The 20,783-nt window shown below is 40.5% G+C and overlaps 1 protein-coding gene across 1 annotated transcript in view; it reads left to right on the top strand.

The window, feature by feature from the left end:
* The window catches only part of RELN (reelin), a 502,874-nt gene extending 493,306 nt beyond the window's left edge, over nt 1–9,568 (top strand). Inside the window, 2 exon segments of the mRNA XM_021063495.1 lie at nt 2,770–2,775; nt 8,442–9,568. Coding sequence (XP_020919154.1) covers nt 2,770–2,775; nt 8,442–8,538 — 103 coding nt within the window. The 3' untranslated portion in view covers nt 8,539–9,568.

Genomic DNA, 20,783 nt, shown 5'->3' with positions numbered 1-20,783 from the left:
AAACCTGTCATTTATGGTATTTTTCTGGAGCAATAATCTGTATTTGTAAAGACTTCGTTTTTAGTCTATCTCCAGAATTTTAATACTTTGAAGAATTTATCACTTACCAGGCACCTGTCTGCTCTTAGCCTGCTTTATTCTCTCAAAGTCTCAGGCACTACAGCATTTCAAACAAGAAAAAGAGCACTGCCACATATGCAGAGTATTGCATGATTTGAGTTTTATTCAGTCTTCTTTCAGTGAATAATTTTAAATTATAGCTTTATACATATAACTATAAAATTATATATATATATGTATGTAATAGATATATAATATGTTAAATTTTTTAAAACCAAAGGAGTTACTTTGTTTTCATTCTTTTTTGGAAAGAATACTTCATGCAGCTGAGTTTAATCAATGAGTTGTTTTTAAAATACCATACAAAGAAATTTTATTTTCAGAACTATGTTTCGGATGTTTTGCTCTTGTCTTAAGATTTAACATTTCTATGCCACTGTATCCTTTCAAACTACTTATTTTCAGAAGAGTCACAAAAAGTTTTCTGCTAGTTAATATGCCTACAAAACAATTACTTTAATTCATTCATGTGATGAGCTTAAAAATAAAGTTCCAAAAAAATTCAGAAAAATGAAATATAATAATTTTTCAGTGTGTTTCAACAAAATAAAGCATAAGGAAGCCTGCCAAGGGGTCATGTCACAATTCACAAATATTACCAAGTATGACTTCACTGTAGTAGCTCTATATTTAGAAATAGAGAGGTGGGGAGTTCCCTGGTGGCTCAGTAGATTAAGGATCCTGCATTATCACTGCTGTGGCTCTTGGTACTGCCATGGTACAGGTTTGATCCCTGGTCTAGGAACTTCCACATGCTGTGCACATGGCCAAAAAAAAAGAAATAGAGAGGTGGAATACTCCCACTAAGCTCTGTTAAATTCAGAATATCCTCCTAATTAACTATACTTTTGTGTAATAACATTTAATCTTATAAACTAACAATGTTAACTCCTTAAGAATGGAGGCAACAGGAGGCTGAGATGTGCGTTTACGAGATAGGAGTCCTAACCTAGTTGAACGCTACGAATAGGACAGCTAATACGTTTTTTGCAACCAATGCTTGGGGGTATATGTTTTTAGGATGTATTTCTTTTCTGAGTGAAGATTGGCCCTAATCTAGCTTTATCACCATAGTTTAGCTTTTGTGCATGTGCACCAAGGACACATGCCAAAAACTCCTAGAAAGAAAAACCGTGGTCACGCATGGCATCTTGAGTTTAACCCCAGTACTGCCCGTGTTAACCTAGAAGATGCATGAGTTTGATGAGAAAAAAAAAAAAAAAAAAAGTTGCACTTTTGACAATATTTCAGGATGTAGGAATGCGTCCTAAAGGAACAAGATACCTAATATATTTTTAATTTAACGGTTTAATTCTAAAATACTCCATCCAGAAGGATTTGCGTTTCATAAATATGGATATACGCAATAAGCCCCACACTGTAAAGATAAAAACCACCGTTTTAACATTTAACAAGCGAAGTCATTTAGGCCTTCTGCTTGTTTGCAAGTGTAATCTCCCCACTCTGATGATGTTTTTCAATAAAACCCTTCACGATGATTAGCTCTTTGCTAATCTGCCACAGCCGAGATGAACCGAATTGACAGATCGCTTTTCTCCAGCCTCACTAGCTGACAAAAAGTCCTCCTTCCATAAAGTCTGAGTGATGCAGCGGAACACAGTCATTGACAATCAAGTGTCAGAAACCTAATTTCTCCGAATTCATTTGCTAGTGTAGAATACTTGTTTTTCAGTAAATGTTTGTGAATACATTTGGGCAGATCCCTCACAAGATCCATGCTGGTGGGGTTCTTCTTAGGATAAAAGAGAATCCTTTGTCTTAACCTTTTGTGCTGGGCACTCACCCTTCTATCCTAAGAATCTCCCTCACCCAACTCTGCATTTCATTCACACATCACATTTCCTGTGTACGTGTCTAAATCACAACCTGTCATGTGTATAATGAAGTGGGCCAATTTTTGCATGTGTACCTTGAAAGCAAATGGCTCCGTAGAGTCAGCTCTGATGAATTGATTTACTAAAAAGTGAATTATTACCACATGTGCTGAGAACTGAAAACCAGTATGTTGCTAACTATGGTCTTAAAAGCCTATCTCAGATTTTAATAATATGACTTCCATCCTGACCATCCCCTCATGCTATTCATTATCAAGATACTGTCACATTTTTGGCACAAATGATTTATGGAGATGAGCATATTACATTTGTTGCAAAGCATATGTATCCTTTATTAAATTGGATTGTGTTATTTGATGTAGAGGACGCCTGTATTTTTTAAAGCCCATTCCTTAATATATTCAGGAATAAGTATTTTCTAAAATGCAAATAATTGCAAAATCAAATAATCAAATTAATGGTAGTTATTAAACTATTACTTTTGTATTTATGCCTTATATGCAAATGCAACATTTATGCCAAATGTAGTACTGTAGCTACATGTACCTTGACATACGGTTATGAGCAAATACTGCATGTTGCATTACATAGAAATGTTCACTATATGTATATATTAGGTATAGAGAGATAAGAAATAACTTCTTTAATTTTTATTTTCAAAAGAGATGAAAAATCCTATATTGCGTCTAAACCTGGTCAGACTTTTATGACTAATCACAGTGCTGCATGTGTTGAAAGGCATGTTTTAACTTGTGTTATATTTCATTATTTGCTGTCATTGGTTTTCCACTAGAGTAAGGTAAGTCCTCTTACTAATTCTGGGGAACTGTTTATTAATAGTTTCATCAGTATTACCTAGGTTAACTGAGAAGTTTTGTAGAAGACCTTTGCAATTGAAGAAAAAAAAAACCCTATGAAAACAGTTATACGATATTGAGATATACTGGAACATTTGTCATCTATATCATGTAAACTCAGAATTCAGCCAAATTGCGATAATTCCCTGATTTTTAATATAGGGCACAGCAGCATAAACCAGAGTGCGAATCAGGATTCCTTCACTGGGTAACAAATTTTACTCTGTGCCTGGAACTTTATTAGGTGATCTTGAAATGGTCACAGTTTATAAGTGTGTTATGAGGGGAAAGTGAAAATAGAAATGTGTGTGAAAGAGCTAGGGGCTCTGATTAAATGTAGCGTCTCAAAATATCTATTGTGCTGGAGATGTGTGATGGTGCCTAGACTTCTCAGTTCTATTCTAAGTTGATAAATGAACCAGCAAAAGGGAGTGGATTTATTCATAATATTTGTGAGTTCTAGATCTTATCCTTAGGTAAGATTGGCCTTTTTAAGTATATGTCCTTTGTTCTCTAATGGAGATGCTTGAAAACTTAGGAAAGAAGGTAAAACGGTCAACACTTATTAAACATCTGCATATTCTGCTAGAAATCTTCATTTAATTTCCCGAGGTACACATGATCAGATATTGTTCTCATCCCCGTTCAACAGGGAAAAGAAATATAAAATTTTCTACATTTGTGAGATGTATAAGCCCACACATATTTATATGGAGCCCTCCTAAAAATGTGTGTGGTCTTGAAAGTAAAATGTACAGCTTCTTCTATGTAGAGCAGTTTCATTGATTCATTTCAATGGCAGTTTCCCATCCTACACTCACCAATATTTCTTTGAAAGATAAGAGCAGTCTCTGCATTCTTATTTTTGCATTGCCACAGAGCGTTATTTTTTATGTTTTGATGAAAAATAAATGAACTACTGAACAGTAAAAATGCCTAAATTTCTCTGAGCTCAAATTACTTCTGCCAAGTCTCTATCTTGCCCATTTCCTTTAGAATTCATTAAAAATCAGTTGAATTTTTTCATAATGATAAATGATCCAAGACAGTGGCTCCAGTAAAGAACAACGCCTCGAGAGAACAGTCCCTAGTTCTTGAAAAAAAGTGCAATAGCCATATTTCCTGTGCAAAAACAGGGAAGCTGTCTAAAGTCCCTAAACTCCCTCAGTGATAATGGAATTTTAAGTTAGCATTTCTAAGAAGCCATTGATGTTTATTCCCCCTTCCTGCAATGACTGACGTGTAATAGATTTTAAAATGGACCAAGTTCTGTTCACAACCAAAGCAAATTGTTAAGTGCCATAATTGATATGCCTTGACATGGACATTGCCTGCTTTCATTGGAATAATAATAATAAAAATATGTTTCCCCTATAACAGCAGTGAAGAAATTCTTAAAATTCCATCACACCTGTAATTATTTTGGTTATAAGTTTATAACTGCACATCTGCATGTATCAAAAACAAAAATAGGCTCACAGCTCTTCTCCACAAAATAAGATAATAAGCATGAGTTATTTAAACTTGTTTAAAATACCCCTTCTGCCCAGGCCTGTAAGTTAGGTGAGACATTTTAGAAGCTACAACAAGTATTTAATAACCATCAAATTAAATGGTCCTGGAGGCAGCCAGCACTTTGGTATGACTTTCCATGGCACTTGATTTTCAAAACTAATGAGTGGAGTTCCCATCATGGCTCAGTGGTTAATGAATCCGACTAGGAACCACGAGGTTGTGGGTTCTATCCCTGGCCTCGCTCAGTGGGTTAAGGACCAGCATTGCCATGAGCTGTGGTGTAGGTTGTAGACACGGCTCGGATCCCACATTGCTGTGGCTCTGGCGTAGGCTGGCAGCTACAGCTCCGGTTAGACCCCTAGCCTGGAAACCTCCATATGCCATGGGAGTGGCCCTAGAAAAGACAAAAACCTGCTTCATTAGATTCCAACCTGACTCCAGAGATATTTTGTTTTACATATAAAATTACTAGTGAGTTTCCAGAGGACTTTGAAGATGTGGCCGTTTCTAATGTGACTACAAAACACCAGAGCTCTATAGCAAATGCTGAGCACATATCAACATTGACAGGGATCCAAAGATATACCACTGTACATAAATTTATTCAAAATTAAAGAGTATCCAGTGAATCAAAATGCCTTCTAAAGTAGATGTAAGCATCCAGGCTGGAGGGATTGTCAAGGCATTAAAGATCTACAGGAGTTCCCATCATGGCTCAGTGGAAACGAATCCAACTAGGAATCACGAGGTTGTGGGCTTAATCCCTGGCCTCACTCAGCGGATTAAGGATCTGGCATTGCCGTGAGCTGTGGTATAGGTTGAAGACACAGCACAGATCCTGTGTTGCTGTGGCTGTGGTGTAGACCGGCAGCTATAGCTCCAATTGGACCCCTAGCCTGGGAACTTCCATATGCCGCAGGTGCAGCCCTAAAAATAAAATAAAATAAAATAAAATATCTGCAAATTGTTAATATTTATTTTCTCACATATAAAGATGAAGAATTTAAATCAGTCCATGATAAGTAAATAGTAATATGAAATAGTTGCTTTAACACCATTAAACATGCACGTCAGGTTTTATTCAGATTAAATGTTCCTTTGTTTCCCATATGTTGAGGTCACTTTCAAGTCAATCTGGGTTGCATTGAGATAACTGAATATCTTGAGTGTTCTGAGTTTGTCTTTTCTTTGTGTAAAATATTTTAACTCTTTTAAATTCTGAATTCCTTATATCTTTAAATGTGTTTTCAACAGGATAATTTTCATTGCTTTAACTTTGCAATTATTCCTTATAGTCAAAGAGTAATGATTTACAGCAGGCATCCAATCAGTAAGTCGACAAAAGTTCAACAAACATGCCTTGACCGCCCAGGGGTCAGGCAGGAGGCTCAGTGCTCTGGTGTGGGGGTGGGGGGAGCTGGGGCACAGGAGCTGTACCCACAGAAGTTTAGTCACGGGGAGCCAAGACATGAACACAACTCATCTCCACGCAAAGCAGAAAATGGACACTCTGAGAGTTCAAAGTAGTGGGGGGAAATCCCTACTGGAGGGGATGAGCCCTAAAGAAAACGTAATAGTTGAAATGTAAGTAGAATTGTAGGAAACCAGGTTAGGGATGGTCCAGTCAGGCAGATGGAAGGGGCTCCAGGTGAGTTTGAATAGAGGCTCTGTGTACAGTGTAGTGGATGAAAAACAGAGTCAGGTTAAACGTGTGGAGAACTTGAAAGAGCCGGTGCTGTTGACGTGAACGAAAGGATTATGAACAGCTTTTTGACAAGGTGAAGCCAGTGTTTGAAGGAAAGTTTACTGAAACTGGTGTGCAAAATCCACCATATGTATATGTGTGTGTCTGTGTAAACACACACAATCAGGCTTCCAGTAACACCTTAGTATTTCCTAGTTTCTTTTCAATGGTGTTTCTTAAGGGGAGAGGATGAGGCAGCTGGTCTAGGAGGCACTGTCATAGCTCAGCAAAAGGGCCACAAAGTGACAGAGGGTGCTGGCGGGAAGACTGCTAGTGCCAGTCCCAATCTTCTGTGACCAAAGAGGTGAGGGGATTCTTTCTCCTGACGCTTGATTAGTTCAATACGTTAGAGTTTTGTCCTTTTTTTTTTTTTTTTTTATAACTAGACTTTACATAAGCAGCAATCAGTACTTAGAGCAGCCAATAAATAATGAATACATTCATTTCCTTCTTCAACCATGACAGTGAAACTGATCAACTTAGTTGATGCTTGTGATATTGTCACATCAGAAGAGCACAGGGAGTTCCCCTTGTGCCTCAGCAGGTTAAGAACCTAACTAGTATCCATGAGGATGCAGGTTCGATCCCTGGCCTTGCTCAGTGTGTTAAGGATCTGGTGTTGCCGCAAGCTGAGACATAGGTTGCAGATGCGGCTTGCGTCTGGTGTGGCTGTGGCTGTGGTTGTTGCCGGCTGCTACAGCTCTGATTCAACCCTCAGCCTGGGAACTTCCATGTGCCACAGGGACGGCCCTAAAAAGGAAGGAAGGGAGGGAGGGAGGGAAGAAGAGGGAGGAGGAGTAAAGCTACCTGAAGACAAAACCTGATTTTTTTCCTTTTTCTCTACAGTTTCTTCAGAATATATTTTGGTTCTGTTCTATATAGCTTCTAGCTTTTTGGTAATATCAAAATCCAGAGTGAAAAGTTATTAGCACTTTATTTTCTCAAATACATATCAATGTGATGTCTTCTTTTTATCAGGTTTTCAGCACAGATGCTCTTGATTTTTTATTACACATGCCTGATGCAATTTACTTTAGGTATTTTCTTTTGAGAGGTTTTATTTCATGTTTTGTTTTCTAATGATCAAACATCTACAAAATCCTCATTTTAAAGATTTCTGTGTGTTACAAGCCTTAGTATAATACCCTAGGTAAAACAGTATCATTTTACACCTTGCCTGGTCTACTGATCATTAATAACCCAGAAGAATACACAGCTCAGTGCAAAATTACCCTTTCCCTCCTCTTTATCCAGCTCACGTTCCTGTCATATCGACCTTCATGGTAAAAATCACATCACATTACCTTACCCTGCTCCATATGCATGTTATATTCCCATAAAGTTAAGGAGGAAAAGACTGTAGGACCAGACAGTATTCAAGAAGCTCAGTGAATCTGGAAAATACTAAGAGGTTCTCACTTCAAAACCACACTCTGATGCTGCATTGTCTTCACTCGAGTCAGTGTGCCAAGGGAGTCTGATTCTTGTCAGTGATGTTATGGATAATGATCCCTTTTAAATTGTATTTTCCAGACCACAACTTTAACAACTGTCTCTACCAGTATCATGCATATTTCTACAGGCTCCTAAAATCCATTTTCAGTGTATTTTATCAGCTTCACACACAGCATGTATGTATGATATATGCATATATGTATGCACACATGAGGAAAATTCATACACATCTATTTACATCTGTACATTCAATTAGGCTTTCTTAGTATTTTATTATTTTTTTCCAGTGGAATGTCTCTTTCATAAGGCCATGTTCATAGCACATGACCCCAGCTGCTTATTGTTTGAGAAAGGCAGTGGAATCTAATATTCTGAGGTGGTTAAAAAAAAAAAAAAAAACCTTTCTTTTTCATTTTGCCCCTGAGACTGCATAAAATAAGAAGGTCAGGCTGACTCAGATAAGAAGTTTGTTTTTCCTTTGTTTGTTTTTGCTTTTTAAGCTTTAAGTGAAAATGTTTGTTGGAGGAATCAAGTAACGTTTCCTACTTGTTGAAGCTGTATTTAAACGAGGTGATGGGAGCAGCACAGTCTTGGTCTCAGAGGAGCTCCATTCAGTCCACTTTGGCTATGAATCAAGAGAATTTACCAATTTTTTCTGGTTTGGAGCTCACTCATGAAGGGGATTTTTTTTCAAGGCCCAAGGCAGTGACTGCAGGTGTCAACCTTTAGTTCTTCGGTCCTGGGGTGGTCAGGTCAGCCTGACCTGTTAATCCTGAAAATATTCAAGAACTATCCGGGGAAAGGAGGACCTAGACGAGATGACGCTTTCCGTGATGGGACTTACATGCTCTTTCTCCTTTCCCTCCCCGCCTCTGTCCTTTCTGATCTTAACAGCACTCGCAAACAAAATTACATGATGAATTTTTCACGGCAACATGGGCTCAGGCACTTCTACAACAGAAGACGGAGGTCACTTAGACGATACCCATGAAGAATCCAAAACTTTATTTTTTTTTCTCCCAACCTGTGACGTGTCGTTTTCCATTCCTTTAAATCTCGCCCTGCATCTGATATCAGGAAATTCCTGCGAAGGACTTGGTGACTAACGGAAAGCCCTTCTCCAGACCGAGTGTCCACCACTTTCCCACACTGTGAACTAATGACAAGTGACTTATTTTCGCATAAGTAAATGTCTTCATGTTGATGTGTCTGTGCACATTGTGATCTGTTGTAATATCAGTTACAGTGGCAGTATTGAAAATAAGAAATAGTCTAACAGATTAAAAAAAAATTTAAGCACAAAAGTTTAAGAGACTTTATGTTTAAAAATGGCGTTTAGTACAGTCTGTAACATTCTTGGTCACAAAGCTATTGAAGTGGACTGTATTTCAACTACGTATCCTGTTTTATACGATTAAATTATCATTGTTTTGTCCTTTCTGTACCCTCGCCTACAATATAACACATTGACACTGTACTTACTTGCTATGTTGCGATATTTTGCTGCTGAATTTCAGGCTACTTATATTCTGCAGAAAATTCATTGAGATACCTGCTGAAGAAGATAGTTGTAAAGATATTGTATCTCCTTTAATATATCCCTGAAAATGTTATGTGGGTTTAGCGTTGTTTTTGTGGATAAGGAAAAAAATGCTTGACCTTGAAATATTTTCTACTTAAAAATTGTGGATGAAAACCCTCTCTCCCACAAAGGACTTCCCATTTCCTTGTCTAAAGATTTTTTTAAAGTGTTCTGTGGCTGATTTACTAACAGTAACTGCCATTTTGTGTCTGTGGTAACAGAGTGAGTTGTAAAACAGTGGATGTTTTCATTGTGTTCTCTTTGTGGATTGTCCTTCCTGCGGGTCATAGTCATACCTTCTGACGAAGTTGTGCCAACACCAGCAACATTGTAATGGCCCTGTAGCCCTCAACTCTCTATTAACATAACTAAAAGGTTGCACTCCAGGGTGAACCAAGCTAAAAGCCCATGCTTAAATAAAAATTTTGTCCAAAAGCCATTTGAGCTTCATTTGTCTTTATTCACTCTTTGTTGAAATTTGTACTGGATTTCTAAGTCACTGGTCAGGTTTGGAAAGGACAGCGTCAAATGTGTTTACTGGTTTGTATGTTTTTTTGGTTGTTTCGTTATTGATAATAGCAATTATGAACCCACACTTTCAATTTAGCCATTTTTCTCTTATTTACTCTGTTTTCTATTAGTCACTCGGTAATTACACAAGGAAAAGTCAGTTGTGAATTCTGAAAATTGTTTGACGCTTGAGAATTTTGTTAGCGGCTGGCACAATGTCTAGCTCATAATTAGTACTCATGCATTCATTCAGCAAATATTTATTGAGTACTTGCTATGTGACAGGCACTGTGCTAAGTGTTGAGGAGAAAAATCCTAATTGAGATGTTCTCCCCGCTTATTTTTAGCATCTACAAAATAAAAAATATGTTGATATTGTCGAATTTGTTGATTTTCCAGAGGACTGAAAAACATTTATCTAGAGCATTGAATGTCAGTAGTATTTCTCATTGAAGAGGGAAACAGTAAGGGATAATCTAGCTGACAAGTCTGGTTAAATTTTATTTTGAGCCTGGTATCAAATCCATTGTGAATCATTGCCTGGGAGATGAGATACAAGACCTTTTTCTTTTTTTAACCTAACATGTGACATATTGTATAATTGGGTGCATGTGTGGCCCATAAATATTTATAACTATTGCATCTTAATTGTTGATGCTACTTTCTTGGTTCACAAATTGTCTGCTGCTGGTTGACCATTTGGTGGTATTTTTGTTTCATTTTTTCACTGGTACAAGGGGTTGGCTTTTTCCCAAACTGTCATCTTTCCAAATAACTGAAGTATGCCATAGACCTACCCCCTAATTAATGCTCAGATATTTACAGTGCTCCTATCTACATGTTTTAGCATCTAAACAGGACTAGAACTCCCTACCAATTCATCTCTGCGAAGTTTTTAATGGCATAAGTTGGGACTTACCACTGTTGGCTTATTTAATTTGAAAACATAATCAGAGTAGGAATTCAAGTATTGTATGGCCAAGTTTCCATGCTTCCTGCACAGTTGTCTCCTATTCACTGTGCATTTTAATGTAAAATATATGCATATCTAATCTTAAATATATTCACTATCACATAAATTTTACCTTTTATCTAAGGAATAACATAACATGTATATTATTTAAGAAATTCCCCAAACTGAGGTTGTCACTAGCACTCTCTTTCTCATGTTCCAAAGTTAAAGAATTATAGGAGATCACTTAAAACATGGACCCAGTCATTTTAATGTTTTCCAATTGATATTTTTTGACAGCAAATTGTATTTCTCAGCAAGACCCCAGATGCCAGGACATTAAGAATATTGAAAATAAGGAGTTCCTGTTATGGGGCAGCAGAAAGGATCCAACTAGGAACCATGAGGGTGATGGGTTCGATCCCTGGCATCACTCAGTGGGTTATGGATCTGGCATTGCCATGAGCTGTGGTGTAGGTTGCAGACGCGGCTTGAATCTGGCGTTGCTGTGGCTGGCATCTGTAGCTCTGATTAGATCCCTAGCTTGGAAACTTCCATGTGCTGTGGGTGCAGCCCTAACAAGCAAAAATACAAAAAATAATATAATAAAAATAAAAGTAGAATATTGAAAATAAGACAATATAGTTAGTATAAATTTCTACAGAGAGCAGTATACTATCAGTAACATTCAATATGTTACAGTATCAGTAAAAAGTGAATTTGCGTGCACGGCATGACCCAGCCACTTCTAGATATTTACCATAGTGAAAGATGGTACCTTTCTACCTGAAGAGATATGTGCAAGATTCACAGCAGCATTGTGTGTAATTGCACATAATCAGAAATAATCCAAACGCACATCAACAAGAGAATGGGTAAATTGTGGTCTGTTTGCGTAAGAGACTATTGTTTGGTGGTTAAAACGAATAGAGTACACTTATTAAGGATAACAAAACAAGTAGCAAAATTATCAATATAGTAGGATGCCATTTATCGATCTTAGAACTTGCAAAAAAATACTGTATGTTGCATATAAATACTTGCATACAAAACATAAAGAAGTATTTATGGGACTGGTATGTACTAATTCATGATGGTAGTTACCTCAGGCAGGAAAAATTAGGTCAGAGAGAGGTATGTGGAAGACATCAACCTAAAGTATTTTATTTCTTTTTTAAAAAGTCAGAATGAAAGATAATACAATATTAAGGCTTGAATGAATTGTGTGCACACAAACTCATTATTCTTATGTGAGGATCTAAATATTGTAGCAAAAAAAGAAAAGAATAAATGGGCTTTGTCAGGCAGATTCACTGAGGAATATATTCTAGGAATAGAGCAGTGTGTGCAGAAAAACACTAAGCTGGGAACCAGCTCCTTAGGGGAGAGACAGCTCATTTGAATTTGAGGGGTGCCTGGGGATCAGCCTGGAGAGAAGCCAGGAGCCAGTGTTGCTGGGGGAGTCAGGAGGGAGGGGGAACAATTTCTCAAGAACAAAATTCAGTTTTAACCAGGAGACATTGGGAAGCTGCTGAGGTCTTTAAGCAGATGAACTTTGGATAAGTCTACTCTGGTCAAGTTGTAGAGAAGGGTTGAAGTAAGTTAAGAAAAGAAGTTAGGAGGGAGTTCCCTGGTGGCCTAACCATTAAAGAGCACTTGTCACTGCTATGGCATGGGTTCAATTCCTGGCCTGGGAAGTTTAGTATGCTTCAGGCATGGCCAAAAAAAAGAGAGAAAAAAAAAAAAAAGAAAAGAAGCTGGGGGACTAAAATTAGTAAGTAAATCTGAGACGACAACTGAGGAATAATTTTCAGTTTTCTGACAAGAATTTTGCGAAGGATTCATATGTCTCCAGAGTAACTACAAACTGCTTTGCATGCAAAATGTAGTAATAAATATAAAAAGTAACTGTGCATTTATTTATTGTGCAAGGTAAAGAAAAACAGTTGTTACTGAAAGAATTCCAGTTCAGAGGTGAGAGGGTCTTGTTATCATTACTGTATCTTTCATTTAGTCCTTTGGGTGCTTATTATAGATGAATTTTTACAGTATTTTAAAAACTCCAACATGGATGGAAATGGATGCTGTCTTTACAGACACGGGAGACGACAAAATGACAGTGGGAATGTCTGCCTCTCTCCAGCGGCCTTATTACCTTATTCCAATGTCTGGACCCTCTGTCCAGAAAACATGCCAATTCGGCAGAGAAAGAAAAGGTAAGTCTGGAAATACCACTTTTTATGGAGAGAATACCAGTAGAGTAATATACAGACATACATGTGAATAATAAAAAGGCGCAGAAACTCTGTGTAAGAAATATTGCCTCAGTAAATCTAGAGACAGTAAACTAACACCAGAGCTATTCTAAGAATCCCTGAATGTTACAATCCATGGAAAGAGACATACTGTGAAAAATCAGGCACTTTTCAACACCTCTACAATCACCTTAACAAAACCTAAACAACTTCCTTAAACACTAAGAAGAAACACAGTCATTCCTAATTCTAGTGTAATTTCTTTCATGTCCATATTTTAGGTGATTTGAATTTGATGCTTTGTCTACCTCTAAATTTCCTGGCTGTGACAGAATATATTCTTGCATCTTCCATGTTTAGAGTTTGGTAACAGAAGAGGAAGAGAACTGTCTTTGGGTCTCTCTCCCTAAGACACACCCCCACAGAACCCGAACCCTGCCCAAAGTCTCTCGCTACCGAAAAGCAGCTTGGGTCTTGGTCCTACAGATGTTAACAGTTCTCATTTGAGGGAGAGAGACGGGAGCTCAGAGTGATGAAACGTCAGACACTCTGGTAGGCACAGGTATTTTCATCTCACAAAAATTGTTAATATAGCATAAGCTATATAACTTTGTCCCAAGGGATTTCTGTTTTAATAAGTACTGGTAAACTTCTACAGATAGTTCAGGATCCAAAACAATGAGTTTTTATTGGTGAGATGTCAGGTATTTGTTTAGGTGATTGAGGCAGATATTGCAGGAAAATGGCATTAAAGTCTCCCGCTTGGGCGAATCAGACAGTAGGTTGGTAACTGGAAGACTTGGGTCCTCGGTCCCAGCTTCCTATGAGACTCTGGTCCTACAGATGAGTCTAACTCGCAGTGCAAAACATTCGATGTTTTAAGTACACAGCCCTTCTCATAAATTGCTGGTGGGAATGCAGAATGACATAACCCTTAAAGAGGGGACAAGAGCTGTAGTTGTGAAAACTGCACATGCATTTACCTTTTTTTTTTTTTTGTCTTTTTGCCTTTTCTAGGGCCACTCCTGTGGCATATGAAGGTTCCCAGGCTAGGGGTTCTAATCAGAGCTGTAGCCACCGGCCTACGCCAGAGCCACAGCAATGCCAGATCGGAGCCGTGTCTGCAACCTACACTGCAGCTCACGGCAACGCTGGATCCTTAACCCACTGAGTGAGGCCAGGGATCGAACCCACAACCTCATGGTTCCTAGTCGGATTCATTAACCACTAGGAGGAGGGAAGGCATTTCTCTATTTGTATGGCTTTCACTTTGGGGATCACTGTTAATCTTCTACAAATTCAAAAATTAAATCAAGCCACGACGGGAGCTCCGCATTTACCTTTTTGACTCAGCAAACAGGAATCCCACTTCTATGAATTTACTCTAAAGATACACCTCCAAAAATATGAAAATACACATGCACAAGGTTACTCGTGATAGGGTCATTTGTAACTACAAAATATTGGAAACTACGTAAATGTCCAGTCATAGGTGTTTGAACACAGTGTGGTACATACGCATGATGGAGTACTATGTCAACATAAAAAAGGAGGAGGGGAGTTCCTGTTGTGGCGCAATGGAAACAAATCCAACTAGGAACCATGAGGTTGCAGGTTCCAACCCTGGCCTCGCTCAGTGGGTTAAGGATCTGGCGTTGCTGTGAGCTGTGGTGTAGGTCGCAGATGCCGCTCGGATCTCATGGTGCTGTGGTTGCGGTGTAAGACCAACAGCTGTAGCTCTGATTTGACCCCTAGCCTGGGAACCTCCATAGGCCTTGGGTGTGGCCCTAAAAAGACAAAAGACAAAAAAAAAAAAAAAAAAAGGAAAAGCTCTGTGAAGTGATATGGAGTGACTTCTGTAGATATTGGGACATGAAAAAAACTAAGTAAAAAAGAGCACTTACAGTTATCATTTGTTTAAAAAAAGAAGAAGGGGAAGGAACACATAAACCTGTATCTCCTTAGCTTTACAAAGAGAAACCAGGAAGGAGAAGTCATAAAATCATGAAGCTGGACACTCCCAAAGGATTGGATGGAAAGAGGGGAACGGAGGAGGGAAGACATTTCTCCATTAACATTTGTATGGCTTTCACTTTGGGGATCACTGTTAATCTTCTACAAATTCAAAAATTAAATCAAGCCACCAAGGATGGGAAAGGAGAGGGCGGGATATAAAAGTGAAAGTAAACTCATCTTTAAGCATCTATTGTTTAGAAACAATAGCACCATCTAACTCACAAAGTTGCGATATAATTCAGGTAGAACAGCGCCGAACACATGTGCCAAACACTGAAAATGTGTTACTCAGTATTACTATAACAGGTACTGTTACATTTGGTACCTGAGCGCTAGTTTCAAAAATAGCGTATAATCCACCTGTGTACAGTTTCTACTCAAAATTTGGTCCTCCAACAGCCCATCAGCCCCACCTAGAGGCTTGCTAGAAATGCATATCTCAGGCCCAACCCAGATTGATGGAAGCAGAATCTGCATTTTTGAAGATCCCCAGGCGATTCGTATGTACATTAGAGTTTAAGTGCTGGGCGGCAGGACATGTACCTGACAAGATAATCTCATAAAATGGCAAAAGCCAAGTGTCAAATGGCCGACACCAGCAAGGCATGTCACAGAAACCCAAGTCCTCCTCAGTATCTCACTCTGTTAGGATTTATTCAGAGATGATCAAAGCCTGAAGAAAATTAAAATTGGATTTTATACACAGGCCAGAGATAATCAGTAAATTCCTCAGCACAGGATGCTCGGGCTGGCGTGGTGCCCTTGAAGAGAGCGCCCTCGTGTGGAGTAGGGAGGAAATTTCCAGCTCTTCCTCCCACTCGAGGAAAGTACCTGTGCTTGCAGGGTGATGCCTGGCCTCTGCTCAGGAGCAGCTGGGGTCTCTTTGGCTGACGCCCCTGAATCTCCAGGCGCTCTTTTCAGCTTTAAGACCCGCTGCCAAATAGCTAGCTCATCGCATGTGTCACTACAGTGTCCGCTCTAGAAATGCACAGAGCCGGGGCGGGGCGGGGAGGGGACAGAGGGACGGGGGACGACCCAAATGAACCAACCATAATTCTTGCTAAGATAAGGCCAGAGAAAAGGACTAATATTGAAATCATCTCTACCACTCACGTTCTTAATTTGAGCCCTCTGGCCGCGGTGCCTTCTCGAATCCTACTTATTTAGAAACAAAATAGGCTCTTTCCCTCCTTCTTCCCTCTTTCCCTCCTCTTTCATCCCTTCCTTCTTTCCATGTTCCATTTTCCCTCCATTTATATTCCTTTCTTCTAAATTGCATGTTTTGTTGCATTACTTAATAAAAACCAAAAGGTGATTTGTAAATTCTCTCTCTCGAATGTCTGGGGAAGAACCTGTCGCGCATCGCTTTGCTGCACGATAGTCAATATTTGCAGGTTAAGTGCTCATCAGAGGCAGCTCGTCGAAGCTTTAAAAAAAATTCGCTGTGTCATTCAGTCATTGGCATTGCTCCTGTGTCAATGTGAGTCTCCATAATGAGTATGTTTTTAAATATGCGTTCATCTAAAAATGAAAAAAGTTAAAATACATGTTCAGGTGTTTTCATTTGTAAATCAGTAAGCAATGTTCCCCACTTGAAGACTATGGCTTGTTTGTGTTTGCTCCACGAGTCCCATCCTTGAGGGGTTCGTGGGCCACGAGAGATGCACCGAGGTGTCGTTTCCGAGCTTTTGGGGTGCTGGACGAGCGGAGTATTGATTTCCAGCACACCTTAGAAGTTCGAGAGACCTCTGGGTGGCAGGGGTCGCGGGCGCGGGGCGGGACGGGGCGGGGCGGGCTCGCGTTACGGGTCGCGCCGGGCGCTGCGCCTCCACTGCAGGTCGGGGAGGCAGCGGCGCAGCGTCGAGGCGGCAGCGGCTCTAGGCGGCTCCGCCCAGGGCAGCGCCGGGCAGCGCCGGCCGGTGAGTACACGGGGACCGGGGCCCGGGCCAGTGAGAGAGCGCGGGTCGAGGCAGGGTCGGGGCCTAGGTAGGAGCCCGTGAGTGCCGGCGCGTGGGTGTCGGGGCCGGGGGAGGAGCGGCCGCTGCGCTCACCCCGCGCTTACCGACTGTCCCGCGGGGCCGCACTGGGCTCCCTGCGTCGCCGCCTCCCCCGGCGGGTCTACTTCCACTCTTTCTCTCGGGCTGTCTCCTTCTGCTAAATCTCCTTTCCTAAAGCGAACTGTACATTTGGCCCACGCCCTGCCGCGTCCCTAAGCCTTGGCAAGATCAAGTCTAAAGAAGCGCCTTCCTTCCCCGCCCCCCGCCGCCTCCGCGCTGCGGCGCAGGTGTTTCACCGGACTTCGCATCTCTGCTGGACGTGTGCATCCCTCGGGTTCTCACCCAACCTTCTGCTATTTACAGTTTTGTTTTCATAGGTCCTCGTGCGCCCCAGACCATTCGCAGCCTTGCCCTGCTGTGCGCAGCATCCATTCTTCCTATTCCAGCCCGTTTGTATCCCGGCCCCGCGTCGCCCTTCGCCTTCTCCCGGGGCCCGTCGCCGCGCCCTGTCTCCCCAGAGCGGGGCAGGGTTCTGCTGCTCTAACGGCCCATGTGCCCCGAGGGACGGTGAACTTCTGTGACGGGCGCTCCACCGTAATAGCGGTTCTCCCGGGATGGACTGGGAAAGCCCTGGCTTATGGTTAGTAAAATGGATCAGGAAATCCATTTGCGTGTGTGGGTGCCTCACTAGCGCGCACTCTGGCCCAGGCCCACGAGGACGCAGACGCGAAACCCTGCAAGGATCTGCTGGCGGGGTGCAAGGCCACGGCCAGGCTGTACGGAAGGTGGAAAGCTTCTTTTCCTCACTCCGTGATGAGTACTGTGTATCAATCTGGTGTCTAAAATTTTAAAAGCACGGATGGAAACACAACAAAAACGGTAGTTTCGCAAAAAAAATGGCGGGTTTGAAGTGGAGAGTGAATGAGATTCAACTTTCTCTTGTCTGAAAACTGGAAACAAAGTCTGTTGTTACGTAAATATATCATTTAAGGTAAGCTTGGAAACGAAGGGGAATATGACGTATGCAGCCTTTTTGAAATGAAATTGGAAATCGGTTTTTGCCAGGCAACCCTGCCAGTTACTTCTGTGTTTTTCTTGGTTTCTGGAGACTTTTGAGTGGGGGACAAGAAGCGGAAAGGGAAATTGAAGTTAATTTGCATTAGCAAGAAACTTAGGGTGAAGAATTGCTAACTAAGGGTGCTATGGCTGATATCTTAAGTGCACTGCTGGAAAGCACTCTCGGCTGATAAGTAACACCTGAAGCCCCATTTCTGTTACGTAGCATTTTTTTTTCTCTTTAACTACTCCGAAACCATACAGAGTTACACGTTCCTCATTAATTTATGAGCGATACCAAAAGAATTGCCTCAATCTGCCAAGTATTCGAGCACCTTTCCTGCGTGAGGCACTTTGCTGAGAGCTGCAAAAGAAAGGCAGATGGAGGAACTCTCCAATTAAAACAACCACAGCAACAAGAGCAGACTAATTTATAAAGTGGAAATGCAGGTGTGCCCTGCCCTTTCAATTAAAAATCAAAAACAGTTGGGCTTTCATGCATTCGAAATGCTGTGTGTAGCCCCTGGTAGCCTAATCCTTGGGTAATTTTCCCTACTGGTGCAGATAGCCTATATTTTAATAATTCCAAAGTAAAAGGTTTTCTAGGAAATTCAGCTAAATAAGAAAATAAGCCTATTTTTCCTAGTGTTTGCATTACCATTGTGTTTAGGAAGTCAAAATCGACAAGAAAAATTAGGACATGATGATTTTCCTTTCCTTTGGTTTCAAACTAGTGAAATTTTGCTTGAAAGAGAGTCGACATGGATAAATTTAATCCTATGGTGCTTCCCAAATTTTTTGTTTTTCTGTTTTTTGCTTTGTCTTTTTAGGGCCATACCCACAGCATATGGAGCTTCCCAGGCTAGGGGTTGAATCAGAGCTGTAGCTCCCGGCCTGCACCACAGCCGAAGCAATGCCAGATCCAAGCCCCGTCTGTGACCTACACTACGGCTCATGGCAATTTAACCTGGATTCTTAACCCACTAAATAAAGCCAGGAATCAAACCTGCATCCTCATGGATGTTAGGCAAATATGTTTCCACTGAGCCATGACGGGAACTCTCCAAACTATGTGTCGTTGTGTTTTTTCTTTTTTTTCCTTTTTTTTTTTTTTTTTTTTTTTGGCTGTTAATTAAATATTTATTTTTTTAGGGTTTGTTCTTTTTTTTCCATTATAGCTGCCTTACAGTATTCCGTCAGTTTTCTACTGTACAGCAGGGTGACCCAGTCAAACAAACATTCTTTTTCTCATATTATCATGCTCCATCCTAAGTGACTAGATATAGTTCGCAGTGCTATACAGCAGGATCTCATTGCTTATCCATTCCAAAGGCAATAGTTTGCATCTATTAACCCCAAATTCCCAGTCCATCCCACTCCCTCCCCCTCAGCAACCACAAGTCTATTCTCTGTGTCCATGATTTTCTTTTCTGTGGAAAGGTTCATTTGTGCCCTATATTAGATTCCAGATATAAGTGATATCATATGGTATTTGTCTTTCTTTTTCTGACTTACTTCACATAGTATGAGAGTCTCTAGTTCCATCCTTGTTGCTGCTAATGGCATTGGTTTGTTCTTTTTTATGGCTGAGTAGTATTCCATTATGTATATATACCATGTGTCTGTCGAGAGACATTTATGTTGTTTCCATGTCTTGCCTATTGTGAATAATGCCCAAACTATGTTTTATCTAAGTATATTATTATTATTATTATTTTTTTTTTTGCCATTTCTTGGGCTGCTCTCACGGCATATGGAGGTTCCCAGGCTAGGGGTTGAATCGGAGCTGTGACCACCAGCCTACGCCAAAGCCACAGCAACATGAAGGATCCGAGCCACGTCTGCAACCTACACCACAGCTCAGGGCAACGCCGGATCGTTAACCCACTGAGCAAGGCCAGGGATCAAACCCACAACCTCATGGTTCCTAGTCGGATTCGTTAACCACTGAGCCACAACGGGAACTCCTATCTAAGTATATTCTTAATCATTTGATCCCTCTTTTGGAAGAGAGTTCCAGAGGCTACTTTCATAAAACCTTTCATCTTAGATACCAGAAGCCATCAATCAAAATCACCATCTTCTGAAAACAGTTGTATTCTAGGAGACTTTTGGGAAAGGACAGGTTTTTCTTAAAATCTGGCCAAAGCTAGGGACTTCATCCCTATACAAAATGCACACACATTCTGAATGTTGATATATTTTGGAGGCTTTGTGGTGCTTCCTTAAGAACAGGACTAGTGAGGAGTTCCCGTCATGGCCCAGTGGTTAACGAATCTGACAAGGAACCCTGAGGTTGCGGGTTCAATCCCTGCCCTTGCTCAGTGGGTTAAGGATCCGGCGTTGCCCTGAGCTGTGGTGTGGGTCGCAGACGAGGCTCGGATCCTGCGTTGCTGTGGCTCTGGCATAGGCCGGTGGCTACAGCTCTGATTCGACCCCTAGCCTGGGAACCTCCATATGCCGTGAGTGCAGCCCTAGAAAAGACAAAAGACAAAAAAAAAAAAAAAAAAAAAAAAAGAACAGGACTAGTGAGTAGGTGAGAGAGTAGGAAAATGGAAATGAGGCAAGGATGTGGGTAAATCCACAAAACTGTGGATATAATTTAATTAACTTTCAAATGGAATAAATACCTGGCCTTTTGAGTAAGTGCTGTCTCAACAGGATGTAATAATTGTATTATTTGTAAAAGACTAAAGACCATTAGTCCTGTTAATTTTTTGGTGGATCTGGATCAGCTTTTATCTTGAAAATTTTGCATCAGTTGTTCTTTTTCTTCTCAAGGAAAGTGTTTTTGGGATGATTTTCTCCCAACTCTGATGCCCCATTCAGGACAGTTTCTCATGTGCCAATTTTTGTACTATGGGAATA

The sequence above is a fragment of the Sus scrofa genome, chromosome 9 (assembly GCF_000003025.6).
Source record: "Sus scrofa isolate TJ Tabasco breed Duroc chromosome 9, Sscrofa11.1, whole genome shotgun sequence".
NCBI lineage: Eukaryota > Metazoa > Chordata > Mammalia > Artiodactyla > Suidae > Sus > Sus scrofa.
Note: the sequence above shows the minus strand (reverse complement) of the source record. Positions and strands in the feature narration are given on the sequence as shown.